At 40.3% G+C, this 26,587-nt stretch overlaps 1 protein-coding gene across 4 annotated transcripts; it reads left to right on the forward strand.

Moving 5' to 3' along the window:
• Positions 1-671: 671 nt before the first annotated feature.
• LOC131672182 (carboxyl-terminal PDZ ligand of neuronal nitric oxide synthase protein-like) lies at positions 672-26,219 on the forward strand. Of its 4 annotated transcripts, XM_058949239.1 has the most exons (11): positions 672-972; positions 8,072-8,213; positions 12,097-12,168; positions 12,256-12,345; positions 13,144-13,311; positions 19,129-19,357; positions 20,892-21,001; positions 21,384-21,557; positions 22,272-22,427; positions 24,165-24,446; positions 24,782-26,219. In XM_058949239.1, the coding sequence occupies exons 2-11, from the start codon at positions 8,106-8,108 to the stop codon at positions 25,274-25,276; spliced, it is 1,884 nt and encodes a 627-aa protein (XP_058805222.1). In that variant the 5' UTR covers positions 672-972; positions 8,072-8,105; the 3' UTR covers positions 25,277-26,219. The 4 variants fall into 4 exon arrangements, with proteins under 4 accessions (XP_058805222.1, XP_058805223.1, XP_058805225.1 ...); XM_058949240.1 differs by lacking the exon at positions 8,072-8,213 and having other exon boundaries at positions 13,129-13,311; XM_058949242.1 differs by lacking the exons at positions 672-972; positions 8,072-8,213; positions 12,097-12,168; positions 12,256-12,345; positions 13,144-13,311 and adding exons at positions 16,302-16,557; positions 17,100-17,368.
• The last annotated feature ends 368 nt before the right edge of the window (positions 26,220-26,587 follow it).

Raw genomic sequence — 26,587 nt, forward strand, 5'->3', positions numbered from 1 at the left:
AAATATAGTAATTCATTACGAACAAATACCGAAAAACGCACCTAAAATCACCTCTCTTATCGACACCCGCTACACTTCCAACTCTAGCTTCCACGTACAGATGTCCTAAGCAATGCCTTGTTAACGACTAGCTGGCGCGAGTTCAAAAAACAGCGCTACATATATACGTAACATGCGCGCGATAAAACCCCAGCTGTTTTCCCTCACGGCGGTAACTACTGCCGAAGCGTGACCCTCTCCTCTTGAGCTCAACTCTCCGTAATAGTGAAGGGGAATGAGTTTTCCGCTACCTACGCGTACGTTTTGTAATATCTCTCGTTCGTTCACTATGACCATCCGTTGCAACGCTCGCCGAAGATGCCAAGCTGCCGTTCGCTCGTACTCGAGAACATCATCGAACGCACACACGACGCGCGATCTTAAGGACCAAGTCCTGGATGGAATGTAGCAAATTGGAACAAAGGAAGAAGAAGAAGAAGCAGCAGCATCTCGAGTCCTTGAAGGAGAGAGAGGCGCGCGCGCGCGTGCAGCTGCACCGCCGCAGCCGTCGCCACTCGCGCGACTCTCCCACCCCCCTCTCGCGGCATAGCGCCCCGCGTGCCAAGCACCATCGCACGCTTGTCTACAACTATCCGCGCAGCGCACGGTGCGCATTCGAGCCTCGGCCGCTGCCGAGCCAACACCATACGCGAGTGCACGTACAGTCGTTGGCGCGAGTGTCGATAGAACAGGTTGTGCTGCTGCTGCTGCTGCTGTTGCCACCGCCACCGCTGCTGCATGTGGTGCAGAAGTGTGTTGTTCGCAGTTCTCGTATGTAGCTATTGTGCGTCGTATAGGCACACGGTGTAATATTAACCTAAAAGTATACCGAGCAAGGGATGATCATGCGGCTTGTCGGCTTCCTTTTTGGCAATTGCGGTCCCTTTTATTGATTCGCACGCGCAAAAGGGCTTGTCAGCGACACTCCACCAGGTGAGAATCGCGCGACGTACCAGTCACTTATCCTCATTTCGAGAGAGCAAAAAAAAAAAAAACAAAAAATGTAAACAAATGCACGTTGACGTCATGTTTCATTCACAAAGAATTTTGTGCTTGCGAGCGATGAGTGGCGTGCGTGCACGCGTGAATGATTCGCCGATTAGAGAGCGCGTGCGAGCGACGATGACGGGGGTATACGAGAGCGGCGGCTCATAATGAGAAAGAGAAAGGTTCGCTATGTGTCGTATAGGCAAATCCTAACCTTCGCATTTTATGTTCACCTGCGCGAGGGCAGTGACATTCCTCGCCGTCGTCGCGTGCTGATGGTTGTTTCGTCATTATCTTTCCAGCTGCGTCAAGTCGCCCCCTTGATCGCGTCAGATTATGTGTGTGCCGTCTGACGACAACTTTTCAATCGATGATTTGGCTCCCCGGATCTAAAAACACAGATCTCATATTTTTACGACGTATCTGTGGATTTAATTCATTTTTCTCGTTGCCAAAAAAAGAATTCAAACCTTATTACAAGCGAAGCACGTAATCTCGCAAACAAAGTTGGCACGCAGCAAAGAGAGAGAGAGAGAGAGAGAGATCGTGTGAAAAAAAGCTAATCCCTCCCCCTTCCCGAAAAGCAAACTCACACAACACAGCGCGAATGATGGAAAAAAAGGGTGCGTCAAGAGAAGCCCCCTCGACTAGCCATGCCATTCGGCGAAGAGCGGCCGCGGCTTTTAAAGGTACACAATCATTCTCGGAAGGCTGTGCTCGCGCGCTCGCAAAAAGGAGCTGCGCCGACGACTCGCCGGTATAATTAAGGGGAGGGCTTGCTTGCCGCTGCCTACCGGCTATACAACGCGCAGGAAACTATCGGAAGACGTTGACCCACACGCGTTATGCGCGTCCTTTCCCCGCCTCCCTCCCGTTCTCGATAGATCGCATGCGATCGGGTAATGAAAGGTTTTTCAACGACGTGCACGATTCTTTTTCTTTGCAGAGAGGGAAAATGAAATTGTTCGATAAAACGATAAGTGCACTCGCGAGAGCACGAGAGGAACGTGTAAGGATTCAAGAGTTTCTTCTTCTTTTTTTTTTCTTCTCTCTCAAAGCTCCTTGATGGTTCGCTCAGATTTCATACACGCGATGAATGTCGAAGTAATCAGCGCCGAGGAAATTTCTTCGATGCGTAAGAAAATCAGATGCGATACGTAAAATTACAGGTTGGGAGATTGCAGAGACGGTCAGTATTGGTGGCTCGCTCTAGATGTTCCATTGACATTATCGATTTGCTTTCGATATTGTATTAATATGGTAGAGAATGCGAAAATCTAATTAAATCTGTAAATGTTTCATTAGCATTGGCAGAAAACTAAATCTTAGATGTTAATCGGCTATAGTTTTGATGTATTATAAAAAAACGTATATATATATATATATATATATATATATATATATATATATATATATATATATATATATATATATATATACACATATTCCTTATTGTGCATAAAAAACATAAGTGAAAACATGGTAACAAAATTATCTAGAATTAACGTACTGAAGCCATTAACATTATCATTCTTCGCAAGCACGTGTGTACATACACCTGTGCCCATGAAAAAAAAGAATGTCCTTCATTAAACCTATTTCGCGACACATACCTGCCTGAACTACCAATCGCACGTGCAAAAAAAAAGAAATGATCAACCCGACTCCCTCGCCTTTAATACAATGGGATACCTGGTCATCGTGCGACTCTGGTGGCCCCCCCTCCCCCACATACGTAGCGGTCAACAACTCTTGCGGCGTGCATCGGCCAGACATTTTCATTCGCCTTTACTTGAAAGAAAGAGAGGGACTATACGCGGTGCCTGTGTGTGTCTCCCTCCTTCCATCTACCAGCTTGACTTCTCTCCCGTTGTCGAAAGGGGACGAGTTAAGGCGCTTCTCACTATGGTTTCTCTCGTGGCCTAACCATATAATATCATTAGATTTTCTTTCTTCTCCTGTTTCTCCAGATGCAATGAAGAAACTCGTGCAATTTCCACCGGGTGTGCACTTATCGAAAGTTGGTATCTTTCACGCGATCTCGCACGCGTGCAATGTAAAAGCCACTGACCACGTGTTCACGCTCGCTCCAAGTTAATCACCCATTGATTCACCGCTAGCTGACTCCGTTCGACTCTGCTTTTCTTTTCCTTATTTTTTATTTAAACCTTTTGTTGAAAAAGCGATTCCGGGTTTGCAACAAAACAGCGTTTGGATAATTGGCAGATTAATTGCCGTTGTTGGTAAATGAGAGCTCGTTAGACTTTTTTCACGCGTGCATGCTACGACGTAAAATTAGTTTGATCGTTCGGGGAATAATTAACAGCCTTCCGTTATGAATTCAAGGAAAACGTCATGGTCAGTGTCTGATCTAGTTATCCTAGTTTGGGAACGAATAACGCATTCGGTCGAGGCGAGGATTTTTACGATGAAATTTTTCCACGTGTGACTTTGCCCTCCCCAAATAATACAACAACGCTAAGTAATATCAAAAGAATATGGCTATTACCGACATCGCCACATTTCAACTGAAGTGGCCATTCGCATGGCTTTTTCCCCCGAAAAAGCCTTCATTTTCTCATCTTTCGCAGTCACCCCAGCTATGAAACGAGCAGAATTATACATCTTATCAGATCTAATCAATCTCGCACCCTCTCACCGTAGTAGTAAGTCGTGAAGAGAAAGAGCGAAATCGCGCGCGTCTGGAATCCGAGAGAGTGAAAGAGAAAATTCAGGTTACGACCAAGTGACTTGCGTTTCATATACACGTGCGCCTTGCCGAATGCTTAGATTTTTGCTTTGCCGGTGTGGAACTAGGTTAATTTTTTACCCTGGACTTATTTTTCTTTTTTCGCGAAATTAAAGATGAGTAGTAAAAAAAAATGTGTCAAAATCTAAAGGACGTAAAAAAAAAATTTTATTACGTGCTGCGATAGCAAAACGGTAAGAAATTCGTTTAAAAGCTACTTTGTCGGAATTAGAAGTGCCGATGGCATTTGTCAAATTGAATTAATGTGCTGTAAAATCGATCGTATGATAATATATTACCGTGACTTGCAATTATTAAGTGTACTCTGCCATACATTATTTCCACGTTTATTAAAATTATTCATGTCAGAGGCAATTTACTATTCACAGCAGACAAAGACAGTTTTATAAAAAGAAAGATCACTTTTTGTTCGATGAAATCACAACTACTCATTAGCAAAGAAAATACTGTAATTCACCATCCAATAACAATCGTTGTAAATACGACTTTTTCCTCACTTAAATGACTAGTAGGGAGAGTCGATAAAGTTCGCCTCTTTCTTGCAGTTTTGCCTCTAACAATCGAGGGATACAGTATTTAATAAGCCTTAAAGCGTACAATTAATGTTTACCCTGGCATTACGGCCAAAGTGCGTATAACTAATTTCCTCTCGCAGTTCGAAACTGAAAGTTGTTATTGAAGTTGTATTGACGTGGGGGAGGAGATCCAAGGGAAAAATTTCGCGGCCAACCAATAGCCATACACAAAGATGATTACAGCTCGGAAATGGCTGATAGCTGGGTAAGACCGCGCTGCTACGCTTACTTTTTTTCACTCCCCCTCGAAGCTGATTGTTAATCGATTTGACGACAGCGTGTGTGTTTTTCGTAGCTATCGATCGAGCGATTTTCACGCGAAACGAAATCGCGCGTGTGTCAAACGGGCTCGCAACAATTTTTCCTTTTTTTTTTATGATTTCGCGTGATAATTCAATAACCGATAATGCGACTGTTTCGCGCGAATATTACAAATGAAGGCCAATCGAAAAATTCCAATAACAATCACGCAGAGGAGAATATATACGTATACATAAAATAAGAAGCAGATTGGCGAGCGACCGCACCAGTTCGAAAGGATAAAGAATCCCGAAAAAAAGAGGAAGAAGGAGAGAACGACTGCGGAGAGAGAGACGGTAAAAAAAACGAGATGAACCTCGTTTCATGGCGCCGCGCACAGCGTCGACTGGTTTGACTTATAATACGACTATCAGGTCGATAGAATATGCTGCGCGCAGCGTGAAATTTCGTTTCTTTTTTCTTTCGGAAATGGTATAACGTTTTGGTATTTTTGGTCGATTGATGCGCTGTACTTTGTTTGAATTTCGGAACGTTTGTTTAACTTAGAGTGCGGTCGAAATGTCCGGTGCGGAATCGAATAGAATGAAACTGTATTTGTAAAAAGGTTCGCGCACGAGGGAACGAGAGACGGAACACGATTTGATTTATTCACGCGTGCAATTGGATATCGACTCTTCGTATTTTTTCCAATTTTTCCCAAGTGTGAGCCTTGGCAAGCAGATGGAATTTATTAGAATCGCGAGCTCACGTATCACTTTTAAAACGCAAACATTTGCAAGTACTCGTGCTAATCAATGAAAATTAATCGTCTCGAAAAGAAAACGCATCTGAATCATCGTCGTCCGTGTCTTTGTAACAAATAAAGCACATTAGCCGGCGCGTGTGTCTCGTCGTCGGCGATAAGGAGGTAGACCCATGGCAAGCAGCGGCAAGGTCGATGCTTACATTTACTTTGATTGCCGTCTCTCTCTTTCCCTCTCAAGAGGATCCTAAGAGAGGAGAGAAAACCGGCTTAAAGAAGAAGTAGAGAATTCGAGGCGTGTCGCGCTTCCTTTTTTGTTATTTTACTTCGTTTGCTTCCCAAGTGATTCATCGCACTTGGGAGATAGGAATTTGTTCCTTTTGGGAAAAACGTTGATGGATATGTAGGCTTTGTCAGACCGCAAACCGTCAGAGAGGATGCTATGTGGAGCTTATTGAATTTTTTTCCTTCTTTATATCTAATGCAGGAGGGTGATGTCTAATGATGTGCGCACGTGACGGCAAATGTTTTCTATGTTTCTACGTGTGTGAAATGGTGCAAGTAATGGGTCGAATATTGCCCGTTGACCTGATTATGTCGAAATTTCAATGTATTATGTTATATATTAGCGTTGGTAAATTCAGCAATGGAGATGCCAAGTGTTTATCTAAACTCTTTCTCTTACATTGTGGTTGATCGAATTTGCATGAAAATATTTGAACAGTTGAGATGAACAAAGCGACATTTCAAACACCACGTTTCGAATTCATACGGAACTACAACTAATAAAGTCTGAAAGCAAACTTAGTCTAAGTCACACTACGTGTTTCCTAAATTTCGTGTCCAAATCGCACGCGTGACTTTCGACTACGGAGAAGAAAAAAACCAGTAACAAAATGCTCCGTACAAAAGCCAATTAAATTAAAGTGGCTCGCAAGCACAACTGCAATTTCAATGCGCGCAATAAAGCAAGCCTCTAAACAAGTGTGCTATTGCTCCTAGCTAACGTAATAAACAAAGCATCAAAGCACAATTAGACGACGTTTAACTGGCCTCCCCCTGACACCCAAAGAATCCTCTCACACGAGTGAATAATTACGAAACGAAATTAAATTCGTGAAAAATTTGTCGGATTATATTGCCAATCTTTTCGTTGTATCATTAAAGAGAGAAAGAGAGAGAGGAGAGGGCAAGAGCTCTTTTGTCCGGTGCGTTTTTTTTACACTCCCCTCTTCAGAAAATTTTTTTTCTTTCCTTTTGTTGGAATAACACAGAGGGGTGGAACTCCATATTCACGGAACTCTCTCGTAAAAGGCGAAAGAAATTGTTATTGATTTCAGAAACTCTTCGCACCAAAGAAGGGTCGACTGGGCTCTGTGGTAGCCGGTTATTATCGTTAATGTATAATGGTGTAACATAATAGATTCGTTTTACTTATTCGTGAATTCGCGCGTTGCACCAAAGAATAAACGGGACGATGTTAGATTTGTCTCGCGCGCGCGAAAAGTAAAGCGCGATCCCTATGCTCAATACCGATATGCCGCGCGCCCCCTTTTTTCCTGGCGAGCCCTCGAGTAGCAAAAAAAAAGCGCTGCGACAGCGGAAAAACGCTGCAAAGCCGCAAATACACCGCATTTCGTCTAGCCGTGACGATGGATTCGTGAGAGGGGTCGATGAAAGTTTGCGTATCTTCAGCGAAGAATTGGAAATACTTTTTTTCTTTTTTCTTTTAAGTTTCATGTTTTGAATGCATAATTTTGGATGATACACCTTCAGAATTTCAAGAAAAATGTTTGCAACAGAAATTTGATAAAAGTTCTTACGATTCTTTATACGTCCATATTTAGTTATCCTTACACGGAAAGTTTGATCTCGCAATTTCTAACTTTTGCAGGTGAAGTTATTACAAACAACCAGCTATGATGTATAAAGCTTATAAACGATCTCGCGCTCCCATAAACGTATATCTTGGCAACGTCGGTGTAAAATGAAACGCAGCTCAGAAATATACGGACGCCTTTAAGACATGCAGTAGAAATATATCGATAAAAATCTTTGCAGCGAAAAGCGCGCCTACAAAGCTTACTAAAATTAAAATGCTCGTTACGAGAAAGACCCATGTGACTGCTTCACTTTATTTTAAAGTTGTTTGAAAGATTAATGAAATTTTCTGCTGAATAAAATTGTGCTTGTTACGCGGTAGTACACATAGACGATCTTCAAAAAGACGGAGAACAGAAAAAGTTTAACCTTATTGTTACTGACACGATTACTAAATTCGTTTCTGCTTTGTTACTATAATTAAAAAGTACAGCATCAGCTTTTTTTGGATGACAATAAGATGTAAAAAGAACGAAAAAAATTTAACTTGTCTATTTATTCATGTATAAATTCTCGAGGTCATTCGATGAAAGTAATACATAAAGGAAAACGGATAAACGCAAGAAAAGACGACATATGAAACCTAAAATAAAATTCCTGGCGTAACTTCAAATGGCATAGTCCTGCGAAAACGTCGCAATAAAAACTATGAAACCGTGGCAAATAACACCTACCGTAGGCGCCAACAGCCGTAAAAAAAGGCAAAGCTCCCAACCGGAAACAAACTTTTCCATTCAAACCCCTTTCCAAGGGAAAAAAGTTTTACGTTTCACTGCCAACTTTTCTCAACGACATCGTACCTCGATGGTTTTGCAGAGGCGGCTGGTTTGTGGATGAAGCTGAAAGAAGCATGCCCTCAAAGAAGCAGTACAACCTCGTGCACAATGACGAGTACGACACAAGGATACCACTGCACAGCGAGGAGGCCTTCCATCGAGGCATCGTATTCCATGCTAAGGTATGCAATAAATGATTTTATGATTGTGTGCTTGATGATGATGATTTTACAGAGGATTTACGTGATGGATGTTTCGCGGATTTTTTATTTTCTAGAAAGACTGATTTTTGATGGAGATGAAGGAAGAAACATTTCAGACCCCTTGAAATTGAAACTATTTTAATGATAAAGTACAGTTTGATAACGGGAATTTTGCATTCGTAACGTCTAAACTTATCCTGTTAAACTGACAGTGAAATGTGAATAAGCGCGATAAAATCAATAGACATCTATCAAACGATAGTCCAAAAGTAATTAGAATTAGATTTTCTCTTTTCATACATACATTTTTTCTGCAACACTTCTCGATCGACAATATATCTCAATCTTTCTAAAACTCGGATTCGATTAAAAGATATTTTTGCATCTTTCACCCTGCAAGAATTTAATTGATTGTAATTCAATTTTTTGTAAAAGTGAAAAAGATATCTCGATTGTAAAGCAGATGTTTGAAGCGACACTTTTCTCCAATAAAAGAATTATCGATATTCAATATTTCTATCGCTCCATTCAACATTGAGAAGTTCGAACAAAGTTGCATCTAATGCGCTTCATTAGCTCAAGGTCGAAGCTATCAAATTCGTACGAATGAAAAACAACGAAGAAGCATTCTGAATCCCGACAAAATTTCTCAGAGCTTTTGCGTATGCACGTGCTTTTACGGCCGATGCGATGGCTCAACGAGATTGGCATGTATGCCTATGAGGATTCGCACCTTCTGTTCCGCGGATGCCAAGTATTTCTTTACCATCGAATGGCTTTATTTATCATCGCGGAAATTCGCGGCGTTGCCAGATGCGATGCGTGATGCAATGTAGGTGCGTATTCCTCGTTCAACTAGTCTCTCTCTCTCTCTCTCTTTCTCTTCTGTTATTGACGCGAAGATGAGCATTCGAGTGATCGAGCTTCGTTCGACAACATCGTTGATGACTACGTCTTCAAAACAACACTCTTGTTTCAATCACTCGCAAAAAGGAAAAACGTTTCTTCTTTTTTTTACATTGTTTCGAATTCACGTGCAAAATAAATGGCTGTAATCCTGTAAAACGGCTTATTTCCCAAGCAGAATCTAAACTCTGCAGGCTAACGAGTAAAATTTCGAATTGCATATTCCTTTGAACTTATTTCCTTTGGGCGCTAGAAATGTTTTATGCATGAGCGATCCATTTTATACGGATTATATCGTGTTAAAACTTCCAACATCTGCTTTTTTCCCTCTTCTTCGGCATTTTAAAAATCAAAAAGTTATGATTAGCATAATATTTTCTATTGATTGTATAGGCGATTCCTTAAAAAATCATCATTCTGAAAGAAACGAGTTCTTATTTCGAAACTCCAACATTGAGCTTCTTCTCGAAAAAGGAAATGGTATATATATATATGGTATTTGATTGTTCAACCTTCTGTTCGGTTTCTCCTGTCGTCGCGTGATCTTTGTCTTTTTTACGAATATGTGTGTGTATGTAAATATTTTCTGTATTTGACATATGATAAGCTTCCCTCGGCTACCACACAGAAATGTAGACCCGCCAGATAGCATTCGGTGCGCAACAAGATGCTAAATCGCGATTAGCTGAGAGCGTGTAATAAATTGTGTCGCCGTACTAACAATATTTTCGCTTAAGGCTAAATTTGTTTGCCTGCGAATTTTAGTTGCTCGATTTAAGGAAGATGAAAGAGAATAAGTTCAACTACTCGAGTGATTTTCTAACTCCTTTTAGGAGAGAACTTCGATTATTCAGGACTCTAACGAGAGAAATGCTTATTCAGTTAATTTGGTGGAATGTAATTTATCGAAAGTATTTTACGAGGAAGTTTCATGAATATTCTAACAGATTTCTTTCGGTTTTTATGCGGGAAAATAATTTCTCACGTGTTTTTACATTTTTCGATAACTTTTCTTAACCCTTTCTGACCGGCACCATAAACGCATAAATAAAAAATGTTTGTTCATGGATCTATTGTTTTTTTGTACTAAAAATTTAAAATATAAAAGAAATATATCGTTTAGTGGATATATTTTTTTATGTAAATGCGTGTTCGTATATGTGGACGCAGATAAAAAGAGGTTAATATCAAGAATCTATTTCTTAATGTCAGATAAAAGGAAGAACAACCACATTGAAAAATGTATGTGTATTGTTCGCGATGCATCACAATAAAATTTACATAGTCCGCTTTACTATCTTTATCGCTTTTCAAATAATTCACGTTCCGTACAGATCTTCACCCATCGATTATCTCTATAGCTTATCAATTAATACCGGACAGTCATCATCCCCATGTAAAACTTGCTCCCCTCTAACAATTTCGCTTTCCATAATTCAGCCAAACACACACTGGCAGCGAATATTCGCAGCTCTACACATAATGAACACTCGCGCGAAAACACAGAGTGTCGTCGTCACTCGACCCTTGCAAAAGAAGTTTTATCGCGAGGTCTGTTATTACAGTTGCCATATCCTCTCTCCGCTACGAGCGTGTAACAATTAATTATTTAATTCAAGCTTTTTTTTTCGTGGTTACTGTTCTCGTACACATTTCGGCGAGGATCCGCGTTTACGCACGCAAGCTACACGCCCTGTTCGTATAAGCTGAACTTATTCGAGCGCTACGTTTCACCTTTTCGGGTCGATCGATTTACGCGTGTGGCCAAATGCAGTCGAAACGGGACGGGTATATCGATTTCGCGAGCGATCTTTTATTTTTTTTTTTTAGAGCATGCGTATGGCTGCGTCATATTGAGGAAGCTCTGGTTTGGTTGTGCGAGATACAACTTTGGCTATTTAATTAATAATATAAAATTGTAATCTATCTCTCAACTCGCTTCGCTTTCGCCTTTATCGCTCAAAATCTCGGTACACCATTCAATTTCATTTGCGTGTTTTCGCCGCAGAAACAATGGGCTTTAGACGCTTATCCAGCGACTCGAATGATAAAAAAAATGAAGATAAGTAGAGCACCGACGTGAGCGTCGCGGCGAAGCAATGAACGTCGAGACCTCGCAGCTTAATTTGTATTTGAATCATCTTTGCAGCAGCGTGTCTATGCACACCAATGCCTTTTTCATTCCTTTAACACGCTTTGCGAGAGGCTTTATTCGACTTTTACGAGAGGATATACATACACGCCAAGATACGTTTTACGCTCCGGCGCCTTTAGCCTATCGGAATGCTGATTGCCTTCGTATTTTTCGAAACACGCGCACAAGAGCTTGTGCACAGATACCCCCCTCGTTGATTTGGTTTGTGTGCGCGAGCGTTTGCGATTAATTAAAAATTGTTCCTCCTCGCATCTACTATATACCTGATAAATTGGACAAGATGTTCTTACGCTCTGTGCGAAGGCAATTATATGGTAATGATTGAACGGTCGGCCGAGGTATTCTAAATGATCCTGTGCAACGACGTGTGTACTGTGTTGTTCTTTTTCGATCGCGCCTCGGTGCCAATGAAATTGACTTTTGCGCGACTGGACCAAGTCTCGATTTGAAAAGCATCTCGAAACGATTGTGTAACGCGAAACTTTGCGCAATGACGATCGCGAGCACGCGAATGGGAGAAAGGAAATGAAAAAACTTGGCACGTCAGCGATCGATGCGCACTATTAGTCCGATAACTCCGGAAGCGCGCACGCCTCTCGAAAGCGATGCGCCATCAAGAGCATAGCAGAGGCATCGACGCCCGTATCAGCAATATTCCCGCCGATCTCGCTGAAAAGTGCGACTGCGATGGTACGAATGTGGAATTGAAAATGGCCACGGCAGCGTTACGAACGGCATACAATTAAAATTCACATCTGCTCTGTCTATCAGCGCGCGTAATGCATCGTTTTTCCGTTGCAGTTCATTGGCTCGATGGAGGTACCACGGCCCACTAGCCGAATGGAGATCGTGGCGGCGATGCGCCGTATCCGCGTAAGTGTATTACTGCTCGTGCGTTAGTGTGTTGGTAACGAAAACGAGTTTCTGCTCTCATGTCTGCTTCTCTCTCTATCTTTGCAGTATGAGTTCAAGGCCAAGGGGATTAAGAAGAAGAAAGTGACGCTCGAGGTTTCCGTCGATGGACTCAAGGTCACGCTTAGGAAGAAGAAGGTACGTACGTATGTATTTCGTAATTGACCTACGGGAGAAGCGTATGACGAAGGTCCCCAATGACGTACGTGAAATTTTTTTTTATCGAGTAGTTATGGCGATTTTTAAGTGCCGTTTTGTGCAAAGCACTGAGTTTTTTGTTTGACGGTACATTTGTAACGAAATAACCGTAATTTTTTTACGCGCGTTTTGACTGGTAGTAGTTACTCATGTAGGAGTGTTCGGACACGTCGAGGATGAATGGCCTGTTTTTTAATGTTCGGTGGAAGTGTTATTGTTTCGGAAAATGTCGACAGTTATTACTGCTAAATTATTAGCTTATGGGTGGTAATTTGACTACTCTGTAGAAAAAGTCAATAAAAGATAAAACTTTTTATGTTTATCATTCGCGTTTACATTTACTGTATATTCATTATTTTCATGTACTTATTTTTCATTAGAAAAGCTTTTTTTAATAACTTTCTTTGTTTTTTCTAACGATAATAAAATATAAATAAATTAGTTAATCGAGTAGAGTAAACTTTTATTAATAAAAATTATTACATAGTTGTACAAAAAGAAAAACGTTGTTTGTTATCTCCTCATTTGTTTTCCTATAAACGTATCCCCATTCCACCACAATAGATCATAAAGCAGCTCTCTGTCGATGTCTGGATATATCCCTTCGATGTGCGCACAAATCACCAACACATACATCACTCCTCGCTTCATCGATAAAAGTTGATCAATCGCACAAACGTGATAGTGTGACCGACACCCAACTTACGCGTTCGAACTCGGCAGTTTCCGATTTTACAGAAGAAGCAGCACTGGCATGACGAAAGCAAACTGGTTCTTATGCATCATCCGATCTACAGGATATTTTACGTGTCGCACGACAGCCATGACCTCAAAATCTTTAGCTACATCGCTCGTGACGGCAATAATAATTCGTTCAGGTGCAATGTCTTCAAATCTAGCAAAAAGGTGAGTTATTTTTGCCTGGTTATATTTAAATATAATCTAGAAATTTTCATACGAATACGAACATATCACGCTTATTTGTGGAAACGGATGAGAATTGGATGGTAAAGTACAGCTTGAAACAGTTTCCAGTAGAGGTGTATTAGTATCACATCACCTGAAAGTGAAATTCGCAGTGTTACTACATATATAATCAAATTTAATCTTTAAAAACTAATATCAGTCAATTTAAATTGAATTTAATTTTAAAATTCGCAAATCTGGTCAATATATTTATGTAAATGTATTGCATTCCGCTTATTACAGATTAAATCATTGTTATAAAAATGTTGCAATAAATAATATACCGCACAGAATTTCAGTTTTATGCGGTTGTTAAGTTTTGATGGCAGACTAATCGATCACTATTATGATTGATGTTAAGGATAGTGTATCACCATCATTCAGTATTAAAGGAAAGACAGCTGAGTTAAATGTAGTTTATCGAAATGGATGATCAATACACTGTTGACACAACAAAAACGTATTTTCATGGTATATATTTATTTTTTATTACGTGCATTTGAGGTAAACTCTTATTAAAATTAAAATCTTTAAGAAACCTCAGTCGAATAAAAATCAAAATCCTCATAAATCTCACAAAAACCATTCGAGTCAAGTCATGCCCTTTCCATTTCCAATACAAGAACATCTTCAATTCCACAATTTCTATTTCCCAATTCACCGATTAAACTCGCTTACTAAAGTAATAGGGAGCCAAATAATCCAAAACACCTCTTTCTCACAAATGCGAAGTTGTATATTACGTAAGCTCCGGTGGGCCGATAATCGTTTCCAAAGGTGATTTTATCTAATTTTCCACAAGACCAGCCAACTAACAACTCTTTACCACCCACTTTATACGTGTATATATATATACATATAAGTCTTGTTGTGGTGATGATTCATTCTATAAATAAAAAGAAGTTCTTCATGCAAAAAAATCACGAGTAGCCAAGAAAATGGGCAATGCACTTTGGCTTAATGAATTTGTATTTGGTTTAATAACACATGAGCCGAGAGATAAGTGAAAAGTGCGTTGGGCCGTTTCGAGCTTTACGACTATTGCTATTGCGAAATGCAAACAGTTAAAAAAAAACGATTAAACTCGCAGTTGGAATCATTACTCTTAGAGTTATTGATTTAACTAATGTAGAAACGATTGCCAACTATGGCGATTATTCATCGTGTCGATAAAATCGTCGAATTACGAACGGCTCTTTTTTCGCGAATAACATACGATTCGTGAGCGGCAATTCCGATGGGGAAAAGAGAGTTAAGAATGAAATTTAGCGGGAAGTAAGTGCTCATTGAAAATCCTCACGAAAAGTCAATAAAAGGAGAGTAATAGCCGCGCTTGCAAATTCGGAAGAGAAGCTGTGAGAGAGAGAGAGGAAGGGAAAGAGGAACTTTCCAAACAGTCAAGAAAGTGCAAGTGCGATTTTACCGAAAGTAGACGAGAGAGAGAGAGAGAGAGAGAGAGAGAGAGAGAGAGAGAGAGAGAGAGAGAGAGAGAGAGAGAGAGAGAGAGAGAGAGAGAGAGAGAGAGAGAGAGAGAGAGAGAGAGAGAGAGAGGGCCATTGTTCGGCAAGAAAGTCATAGAATCAATTTACCGGAAGAAATAGGAAGGTGGGCTTTGAGTCATTGTGTTTAGAGAATGATATGCGTGGTCGTGGTTGGTATTTCACGTGTGGGTAGCAAAAAGAGCCTCATTGTTTTCATTGCACGATTATCGGATAGTTATTTTTAGTACAAGGCTAATAGTAATAATTGATTGAGGGTCGTGGGACAAGGTTCAGGACATTTTTTTTATAATTATCGAGTTTTATTTTATCGTTATGTTTACTAAGCATGACAAATTAAACAAATTGTAGTTGTATTAGATCAGCACAAAACTAAATGGAATGAATGTCCCATTTATTTTTCAAAAGCTTGATGAGAAACAATGATAAAATAGAGGAATTATAAGACTAATGACTATAATGCAACTGTGACATCTAGTGGCTTGTTAAATTATCGTCTTGACGACTCATATTTTTCGTTCGTGCGCGGTCTTTTAAATTAGGTTCCGCGGCGAGAACGATCATAATTTCTATCCGATTAGGACAATTCGATTAATTTCCGTCGACATCGAAGAATATTATTTGATTTTCCGCATCCTGTTTTATCCTCTTTACTTTTCTAACGGCGATATAAATTTAATTGGATGATATCACGTTGTTCGTAGACCTCGTTTCGTTGGGACAAGTGATGTACTTTTTTCAATTAAACTCGCATATCAGCTTTGAAGCTGCATGTATAGCGATGCGCTTGCGTCGCATCAGTCCGTGTTTAATTGGTTCTGTCAACGGAGCACGGCGCGCGAGTAATGTAATTTAATTAATTGCCATTTTGTTGAATTGGCTCGCGCGTCGACTGTATCACAACAAATCAGATGCAAATTTAACATAAAGCCGTGCTCGGCGATCCGCGAGTCTTTAGCGAACAAATAAAAATGCATCTTCAATTGAGTAAAAAAAAAATTAACAGCAAACGCGAAAAAGCAAAAACGAAAAAATCTGTCAACCGATATCAACGATTACATGACGCTTACGGTGCGACATACAGCCAAAAATAAATCCTTACATAATTACATCCAAAGTCTGTGTCAAAGTCTACAGCTAAGAATAAACTCTTCCGAAAATTCCGATTTTCGTCCCCCCCTCATTCTCTCTCGCTCTCTCTCTCTCTCTCTCTCTCTCTCTCTCTCTTTCTCTCTCTCTCCTCGCTGTATCGCATATCAAACATCCAAGCGCAAGCCACATGACGGAAGCACGACACGCGGAGAGTGCCACTGTGCGGAGATGGCGCCGAATATATTAAAATGCTTATAAATAAACTCTCGTCGGCTCGCTCAGTTCGCCAACTGTACGCTCGCCGCGGAAAACTCGCGCGCGGCAGTAGTACGCCGGCGCACCCGAGACGATTTGCATCCGTTAGTTTTCGCCGCCGGCGCGACGAGAAAACCGAATCTCCATCTGTGGGAAGTGGCACGTGGATTCTTTCGCTCGCGCGCCTACGGATCGTTCGGCCGTTTTCTTTTTCTTTTTTTTCAAAGTCGTCTTTGAGTTTCCCGAGAGCCTTCTTTCTTCGACGCATCATATCGCTACGAGAGTAAAAGGTGTCTGAGATTGTTGCTGGTTGCGCGACTGTGTGTTCAACGCTGCTGTGGTATGTTTAATGTGCACGCTGAAAGTCAGCGGCTATGGGTACGCTTCTGTCCACTTGCGAGTCTGACCACAGCTGCGATCTTTACCACTGATTTCGTAATCCGACGGAGTTTTCAAGACCGGAGTGAATCGATCGGAATTTGAAAAAGCTAAAATCCTCATGGTACAATCTGAAAATATTCTCGCCCGAGCATTAATCAGCGTTGATTCGCCAAACGAGTTAAAAATAAAATACTTGACAAGATTAAAAAGTAAGAAATATCTCCCGCAAACGTTAATGAAAAGCTACTCGACCGCGACCACGTCGCTCAGTTAAAAAATTTATCTCACACGAATAGAAAACTAGGAAAAGCGTGTGCAGGCATTTTATATTTTCCAGAAAGTAAATCACTGCTCCAAAACATAAAAAATAAAAAGAGCGAAATAAAGTATAAGAAAGTTGCATAAAGGAAATTCATTTTGCCGTTGCGGACAAGCAAACAAAAAAAAAAAGGGAATAAACAGAGGCTAAGGCCGTACACGTAGAATCTATTCTCTCTACAGATGGTCAACTTAATTGAAAAATAAATAAAATGCTCTCACGACGTGGTCGAAGTGCGAGTCCAGGCAACGAAGCAGGTGTAACGATGATCGAAACGCCGAAAGGCCGCAAGAAATTTTCCTTCAAAGAGCCATCCAACGAGATAATGGGCTTTCTTGGTTTCCGTCGAATGTCATTGCGACGTGGTCCAAAGCAAAGGGAACAGCGAGCGCGTAGTCTGCAACCACCGCCTAAGCGCGGATTGGAACAACGTGAGCTTGATGAGCTCGAGGTTAGATTTTCGTTTAATGAGTGTGTGTTGCGTTTTGTTTAGCGAGGGTTGTTTTCTCAAGTTTGCCGAGAGGAGCTGGAGTTGTTGGCTTAAGAAGTTGGCCAAAGCTACTTACTACTCACTCCAGCAGTTTGATTGTCGATTTAAAGTTAAATTGCTTTATGGTTTCTCGAAAACTGAAATGCGTACCTGCTTATTGTTTGAAAACTTGGTGTGGTGGCTTAAAAAGTTTTGAATTTCAGACAAGAACTAATTCTATGGTGCTCGGTGCAAGAAAAGCTTCTCGGATATGCTGCATTAAATATTCTGGAATGTCGAACGTCCTTTCAAAGACAAAATGTCTTGAGGAACATTCATTTAGATATCTAATAAAACAAAGCTTTTGAACTGCTCCGTTATCGAACGCAAACTAAAAATAATCGTGTACATTCACATTAGCACTATATTTTATCCTCCTGTAATCGACGATAAAGCGAAAGCAAGAATTTAATTGTTTGTTACAGTTTTCTTTTTTTTTTCTCCCAGCCAGAAAACTACCGCTACACACGATGAGCTCGCGCGAGAACTCGGTCACTGCGCGCGAGAACAAAGGAAGAAAAAAGAAAAAACGGCGCGAAAACTCGAAATTTCGCTAATGATCCGCAAACAATAGAACATTCAGAGGGGCATCCTCCGCACGAATTGGGCAGCGTCGAGAGAATGGAGCTATTTCCGTTGGCCGCGCAAGCGTCGACAGATGCAAATCCGTCATTAGCCGCGGTAATAAAAATGCAGCAGTTTTCTCTCTCTCTCTCTCTTTCTCTCTCACTCTCGTCAATTCCTGCAAATAAAAGTCCGTGACGCATCGGAGAGCAGCTACGCGAAGAACTCTAACGCTTCCTGCCTAACAGTTATGTATGTGTAACTCGGTGTCGAGGCTGCACGGCGCGCGAAAATTACGCGCCGATACTAACGAGCCCACGCCTTCCACTCGTTATAACAAACCGCGACAAAGGATTGTTTTCTCCTGTCGGTTGCATTCTGAGAAACGGCTCTCATTTCTTTTTTTTTCTCCCTGGTTCCTCTCTCCCTACACAACGCGTAACGGGTTCGGACAGCTAGGCTCGTTCTGTGGCTTGTGTCAGTTATACACAAATTCCTATTAATATTGGATTAGAGTGACGCCTATGCTGCGGTCGTGGATATGAATATATTCAAACTTCTGTGCGCTTGTGGTTCGAACAATTATGCGAGTCCTGCTACGTTTACTGTTATCAGTTCGCGAGATTATTTTACAGCAGAGGAGAAGCCACGCGTGATAATATGCTGCGTGCTGGAAACCTGAACTGTGGAATTAATTGCAATGGCTTTGTTTGATTGAATTTCTTTTGCTTTTGTTTAAAAGAATAATGGATTGCCGACGGCAAATACAGGTACCAATCAGAGATCGACCGCTTAAGCACGTTGTTACACGTTAAAGCTGCGCCAACGGCCAAAAGTACTTGAATACCTCACGAATATAAATAATTAGAGTTAGAGAAGCGCTGATGTATCGACTGTTTCGCAACGCCCACTAAAATTTTTTTTCGTAAACAATTTACCAAGGCTTTTAGCTAGAGGGATCTCGATGACGAAACCCTACTTTGAGTCACTTCTGCTAGACTTTGCCCTTTGAAAACTCCCTTCAGAAACATTTCCCCTTGAGAATTTCATGAATATTTTGCATAAGTCAATTATTCGTTCAAGATCCACGACTAACCATTTGATGATTCCGCCTACAGAGCCAAGCGATGCGAGTAGTAAGGACAGTCGGCCAGGCGTTCGAAGTGTGCCATAAGCTAAGTCTGAACAATCCACCGGTGTCCAGCGAGGAGCAGCAGCAGCGCGACAAAGACCGGGTTGCCGGCGACGGCGAAAACCATCGTCGCGACAATCACGAGGACTCTTACAACGATCGCGACGACTTTGCCAGTCTCCAGCATCAGCCATCACCTGCCTCCGTTCACAAAGGTGGCTATAATTTCTTCTTTTTTTTCTTCTATTTGCGATCCAGCTAATTTCGGAGAATGCTTTCACTAAAAACGTTGAAGATCTAAATATTTTCTTTCGGAAATACGGTTGATTTTTGCTATTCGAAATTATATGGCAGATTCTTATTTGTCTTATCGTAAATCAAAAACAGCCGAGTAACTTCAAGCGAGAGATAAACACTATTAGATTAATCGTCTTCGCTATACCAAGAACCTTCATCATTTCCCGTGGTGACACATGAATTTCCCATGCGCGCAGCCGGCGAAGTCTAGAGCTTGGCATACATTCTAAAAAATAACTTTCCCTTACGACGAAAATCCCCGACGTGCATACAACCCCATTATAGCGAGTCTCTCGCGACGATCCCCGAGGTCATACTTCTTCATTTTTTCTTTCGGAATTAATTATGCATGCACTGCTTGAGACAACTGCCGCGAGGTTCTTCTCTCAAGAACGAGTTAGAAATTGTTATCGTCGTTGCGATCGAAAAAAAAAAAATTTGTTGACTTCGCGTCAATATTCCACCGAATAGGGAAAAACTTTCTCGCGTTAGAAAGTATAATAGGTTTTTTTCTTTAGAACGGTTCAATTATGTATCCTTTATTCGCGAAGAGAATTGTTATTGTGTGCATATGCAAGTAGTTCAACGTATACGTATAACGATATTGAGTTGTTTTTGTTTTCAAGTGAGTCATTGAACTTAAATTTGCGTAGATCGCCAAAAGATAAATAGTTGAATATTCCCATAGAATCGATTAGGAAAAATTGCCAAAAAAATATATATCTCTCTCGCGAATGAACCGTGCGCACACATCGCTCTCGTAAAGTCACAATTTGAAAAAAAAGTCCTCGGAATAACGCGCGCGCCGAAAATGCGCTTCGATTTGCCAATTGTCCTCCCAACGCGAAGCTCTTTGTCTCCTTTGCGAGCGTGAGCTTGACGTCATAAATAATGTAACAGTTTCTCAGTAAAGGCAGGAAGTTGCCGATCGTATCGACTCTCTTTCTCTCCCTCTCTCTCTCGCTCTCTCTCTCTCTCTCTCTCTCTCTCTCTCTCTCTCTCTCTCTCTCTCTCTCTCTCTCTCTCTCTCTCTCTCTCACCACGCATCCGCAAAGTGGGAAATGCAAAGATAGCCTTGCCCTTCGTATTAAATCCCGGGAAATCGCGAGGAGTATCATTCATTGCACGAGATATTTATAATCTTACCCAATACGTAAAAAAGTAAAAAGGTCGTATGTAGAAATAAATATTTATAAGCTCGCCCAATGCCGCTTGCAATTTTCAAGCTCGTCGGTTTCAAGGATCTTTCTCTCCCGCGAAAAGTTTCGATAGAGGAGAGTGCAAAGCGGAGTCGAGCAAGTTTATTGGATTTTAAGCTCCGTTCTGTTTAAGCCAATTAATCTCGTTCTCCGCGCTTTGATGAAATCCAATTTCAGTCACGTCGAACAGTCAATAAAGACTGTCGGTAGCAATATAAATCATTCTTTGTTTTCCTTTTCTCTCTTTTTACAGATATATCGTTGCTAGGAGACGCAGAAGATTCGATTTTGGACCAACCGTGTTTACTGACAACGGCGACGACAACCACGTGTCCAGCGTCGCCGGTCAGGCACTCGCCGCTGGTAAGTCAAGTGCAGAGAAACTCGAGAAGAACCGGCCGAGCGACCGAGAGATAGACCGTGACACTGGTCGTAACGCACTGCGGTTGCTTCTGAATACTTCGTCTTTTAACGGTGCTTTGCTATAAATACTACGAAAGAATTTTTGTGGCCCGGAAGGGAAAGTTGTATCGTCCAAGGGTTCGGGTTCGTGGAATATTTTTTTCGATCCAGGTCATTGCGCAAGTATACTTAGCGCAGATATTTCGGAATACATTGGTCTTTGAGTATCTGACTTTAGATCGATCGAAAAGTGTGAATAGATATAAAGCAATTACGAATAGCTCCAAAGTGTCGCTATGCAGCAGTAGCGATCGAGCTGTTTTCTAATGGTTATTGTTCGCAGGGCAACGCACTGCCAGATCAACAAGCGATGGAATTGACCGCATTGAAACACGAGATCCAGCTGCTAAGAGAAAGACTGGACCAACAAAGCCAACAGACTCGCGCGGCAGTCGCTCACGCGCGATTACTTCAGGATCAACTTGCCGCTGAGACTGCGGCTCGCGTCGAGGCTCAGGTGAGCTATTCTTTTTCTTCTCGTGTCGTGATGTAAGCGAACCGTGACTAAGGAGATTCAAATGGGAAATGTATATGCTATATCTCGTGCAACGAGATTGGAATGTAAATATTGGAGCATCGTTGGGTGACGTTCGCTTTTTGCGAGATAGATGGCATTTATACGTTGCTGTATAATTCTGGGAAAGCTTCAGACTTTTGAGGAGCAAAATTGCTAAGAACAAGCTATCATAGTCTATATGACAAGCCGATGAGAAGCATACTTTAAAGCTAAATTGTTTGCTTTATAATCTTTTGTGTTCCTCAAAAGTTGCATAATCAATTTGCTGCATTGAAGTACGGAACTTCTATTATATTGCTCACCTAGGACATAAGCAAATAATGCTAAAAAGTTCGAAAACTCGTAAGCTTTCGAAAGTTTGGAAAACTTTATAGCGCGCCGACGAATTGCTTGGAAGTCAATTCGGAAAGTTCTTACCTGCTAGGACGGAGCGATATTTAATAACTCGGGGGGTCTTAGAGAAGTGGTTGAAAAGAGATTTCAGCGGTTGGAAAAAGTACAGCGTCAAATTGTCATTTCAAAATTGATACCTCAGCAGCTTCAAAAATTCGCCAATAGGAGCCATTACAAACGTATTCTCTTTTCAAAGTTCATAAACGTATGTTAATTTCGATCTTTCCTACGTACCTTGGAAATTTTGATGTATCATTGCAGGCACGAACTCACCAGCTCCTCGTGCAGAACAAGGAGTTACTGGAGCACATAGCCGCGCTGGTGAGCCATCTGCGCGAGCAAGAGCGCATAAGCGGTGTGCCGAGCCAAGTGACAAGCGCCTTGACGCAAGGCACCGCCGACAGCCTCGTCGGCCAGGTAACCCTCTACCGCATTGAGCCTTGAGCAAAAACAAAAAAAAAACTGCCTGCCTTGTATGTGCGTGTGCTTTTTTAATTTTCTTTATTAATTGTGGTGCTCGTGCTCACTTTTGACGTACTTAAAGAGAGAATCTCTGACTGTTCTCTTGCAGTATTAGGCTAATTTTATAGAAACCCTATGTCGACTGAGCGGATCTTCTACTTTTGTGTAACCGAGTGAAAGAGATATAGAGATTCTAAATGTTTAAGTAGAGTATAAGTCGTTGCTGTCGACGGGATAAACGACGATCTTTTTTAGCTCTCTTTTTGTAGTTAGATAGTTTTAAAATATATCGACGATGACGAAAGTGTGCGATAGCATTTCGAGGTGTTATATCTTCACGCTCTTTTTTCGGCACTTCAGTATTCACGAATTTCTTATCGGGAAATTTACGGTGAAATATTGTTCTTATATGAGTGAATTTGAAACGACAGACGAAAGTGTATTTGTATCGCGTATTATATATCTTTCGCATTTTTCATATTTTCTCATAGAATATCAGCATCCTCAGTATACAATGCTATAACATTTTTTTGCGAGCGCCATAGATAGCCCGTAAGCCTTATTAAGCATGTACGGTAGTTATTCTTTTTTTAACAATTTTTTTTATAATAAACACCTTTTTTATAAAAAAGTGTAAGATACACACTGTTGTTTGTTTTATTTTTGCCAGTTCACCATTGTATATTTACACTATAATACAGAGATCATCAAGTCACGTCAATCAACAGTCACCAGTGTCAGCCGTTTTCAGTGTAACCATACATTTGCAATAACGAATTCTTAAGTGCATACATTGTATTTTTTGTTCTTTTTAAAGCATGGTTTGAAGCTTGTACAGAGTCGTCAGCATTGAGAAACTAGTTGCTATAGTTGCCCATTGTATGTGTCAGTTTAAGTAGCTACTTCGAAAAAAATAACTGATAATGTAACTCCGCATACTAAAGAGCTGCTCTTGTGACAATACAATTGCCTAACAGGTCTTTCCACGAGATTTTGGAGTTTGCGCTACCAACAAGTGTTAGGTAACAAATTTTATATTATACATTTATATACCATTTTTAGATCACTTGAACAAGTATCATTTTGTAATAATCTCGATAATATATGCTTTCATAGATTATAGATTCACAGTAACTGAAGAGTGTGGAAGTATATTAGATTTTAGAGCATATAGAACATTTGACATTAGTTTATTAGAATCGTAATATTTAATTTTGAAAAAAATTACAATCGGATCCTTTCAATTTATGTGAAATCCAAGTCCAAAAATGTAAAAAATACAATGTTCCCTTGAATAACTTGCTAATATAATGTAAGTGTTGATGCTTTTCATGAAATAAATAAAATTTATGTAGAAATTTTTAATTCAAATACGTATGTTTTGACAATTTTTTTTCTTGAATTATAGAATTAATAATAAATTTTCGTTTGTTCCATTTACATTTCGAACAAACTGATTACACGACTATGTAACGTTTTACTGATGTTTTGGAACATAATTAAGTAAGTTAAATTTTTTATATTAAAGTTTATTTATGAACGTTGAATTAAATAGTTTACATTTAAGAGATGAAATTTGAAGCCAACTGATTAACTAAGGAGTAATTATAACAGCAATCAATTTCTTTTCATCAAAAGCATCGACATATCCACATCGTTCACACGTATCAAAATCTAATATCCACGATGCAGTTTTCATTTGCCCGAAACCAGTATAACTCGCCGTGGGAGCCACAATTGCCAGCAGCACCACATATCTACTCGCCACTCGACTCGTATTATTCGGGCCTTGGTTACAATCAACGTTCGCCAAATACGCCGAGCAATGGTTACACGGACGAGCTGCTTCAACGCTATCAGGCCCAATTGTGGGATAACCTGCGTGCCGCCGCACCTACAACTCCCTTATACGGCGCTGCGCCTCACTGCTTTCCTGCTGGGCCTGGCAGCAATCTTCCACCGACAGGAAGACCGGTCAGTCTCTTTCAATTTCCTACGACGATGCTAATTGTTTCTTATTTTCTTTCGAAGGAAATTACAACGAGCGAGTAAGTTGAGCATTTAGCTTCTCTCGCGCGGAAGGTTTTTGTTTTTAAACTTGCGAATCTACGTAACTCGAACGCGCGCTCTTCGCATTAATAATTCATTGAGAATATGGTGTTTACCGATCGCAGCTTTCAATGCCAATTTTACTTCGTGAATGCTTCGGGAAGTAGACTTTATTTTTCAATCCAGACAAATGTTTCTAAATGATTTTTAAAATTCGACGAAAACATTGCAATTGCTAATCCCGCGCATTTCCATTTCAGCGCTCTCAAATGTCATCCCCAGCGTCAACGTTACAGAGGCCGTCGCGTCTGCCACGGCCGAGCAGCTACCGGCCGCCGGTTTTCCGTTCGCGCTCCCTCGAGCGTCCAGTGGCTGACCGAGGAATCCTCAACAATGGTTTTGGCTCTCCTGAGCCGCCGTCCCAAATCTTGGAGGCGTCGTTCATCAAACCGCTACCTTGCAAATGTAACCACGAGCCTGAAACGCGCAACAGAATCGCGATGAAAAATAATCTGCACGATCTGATGAGACCGCTAGTAATAGACTCGCGATCACCAGAAAGGAAAAGAAACGACAAAACAAGTATTGCCGTGCAAACGGAGAGCAATGGCATCGGTACAAATTGCCCGTTGACATTGTGGACTGAATCGAAGACCCGAATGGAAGACGAGTCTGATAGTGGCGAGGAGGAGAGGAACGATCTCGTTGCTGAACTGCCTATGACGAGAATTCATATGCGACGCAATAGTCAATGAGCTTACATTTTTTTCTTTTCTGTGAGTTTCTGAGTCGAGGATTTGCGCAAGAATACCATTTTGCAGTATGTTGAAAGACTTGGCCTTGATTTTTGCTGTGGAAAAATTGTTCTCTATAAAAACTGATGGCAAAATATTGATTTGACAATGTGTAATTATGCAATGAAATGACAATGTTTTTCGAACAAATATCCTTGACATAGATAGTTCCTCTATTTAAATCTTTGCCTCAACAATCAATTATTAGTATTATAAGTATGAATTTAAGTAATGAGTGATAGCTTCAACAATAAAGTTGAATCAAAAAAATAAAAGTAGCATGTTAAAAGTACATAATAGAAAAAAAAGATCGTCAACGTTGATAATAATATGAAGGCCAAATACGGATAGGAGTAAGTAGAAAATATATTAAAGAAGCTTAAGTCGTGTAGCGATGTAGGTTTTTCTAAATACTTTTGTACGTTGTCTCGTCTCTTTTTCATTGTGTGCCCGCTTATTTGATGAATTGTCATATAAATTTTCTTAGAATAGTAGTGAACTCGATTACATGGCGTTGTAAATTTATGTGAATCAACGTTGGTTTTTTTTATTTATCTACAACTGTTACGTAAATATTAGTTCTTAATTAATCCGTCATTTTTACGATAGTGATAGGTACATTTATGATTAGAGCGAACGCGTGTTCAATGAAGAAAATAACGTCTCAATACAGCCAATGGAATATTGCCAACCAACTTTTTAATAAATGTCTTTGAAAAGACTCCGTTTCAAACCGACTGTAATAACTTAAGTACATTCAATACAGTAACGTTTTTCAGCGTTCATGACAAACGTGCTTGTGAAAAAAATTGTAACGCAGTGTCAAATTTTCTCTTTGTAAAGAAGGAATGGATGGAAAAACATGTGTTAAGATCGTGGCACCATAAATAAAATAATAAATAGAATGCGGTACGTTATAAAACCTTAAAAGTGCAATCTTATTAATTTTTTCCTTGATATATTGGATTTTTTAGTCACTTGATGGACTAATGATTATAACAGTGGAAACAGTTTATGAGAATAACATAAAAATTGAATAATAATGGATAATTTTACAGAAATATTTGAATTTTATTGTTTTAAAATTTTTTCCATATAACAAGCATTCTATAAATTGATTAGAATTACGTACTTTCAGGTTTCTCAGGTATAGTTGTATAATTTGATATATACATCAAATACATATTTAGTAAAGTTGCCACCATGATATAAATATATATTGCAATATTTTTAATAAATCAAGCAGGCAGAAGGCGTCATTTTGTTATATTT

The sequence above is a fragment of the Phymastichus coffea genome, unplaced genomic scaffold (genome assembly GCF_024137745.1).
Source record: "Phymastichus coffea isolate CEN01 unplaced genomic scaffold, Cenicafe_Pcof_1.1 PCOF00145, whole genome shotgun sequence".
In the NCBI taxonomy this organism is placed as follows: domain Eukaryota; kingdom Metazoa; phylum Arthropoda; class Insecta; order Hymenoptera; family Eulophidae; genus Phymastichus; species Phymastichus coffea.

What these genes read in the sequence shown, in the direction of transcription:
- LOC131672182 (XM_058949239.1), top strand. Translation starts at nt 8,106, where the DNA reads ATGCCCTCAAAGAAGCAGTACAACCTCGTGCACAATGACGAGTACGAC. An exon ending in CGGTCAGGCACTCGCCGCTG is followed by an intron (nt 21,002 to 21,383) that starts GTAAGTCAAGTG and finishes TATTGTTCGCAG; the next exon opens with GGCAACGCACTGCCAGATCA. An exon ending in TTCCACCGACAGGAAGACCG is followed by an intron (nt 24,447 to 24,781) that starts GTCAGTCTCTTT and finishes TTTCCATTTCAG; the next exon opens with CGCTCTCAAATGTCATCCCC.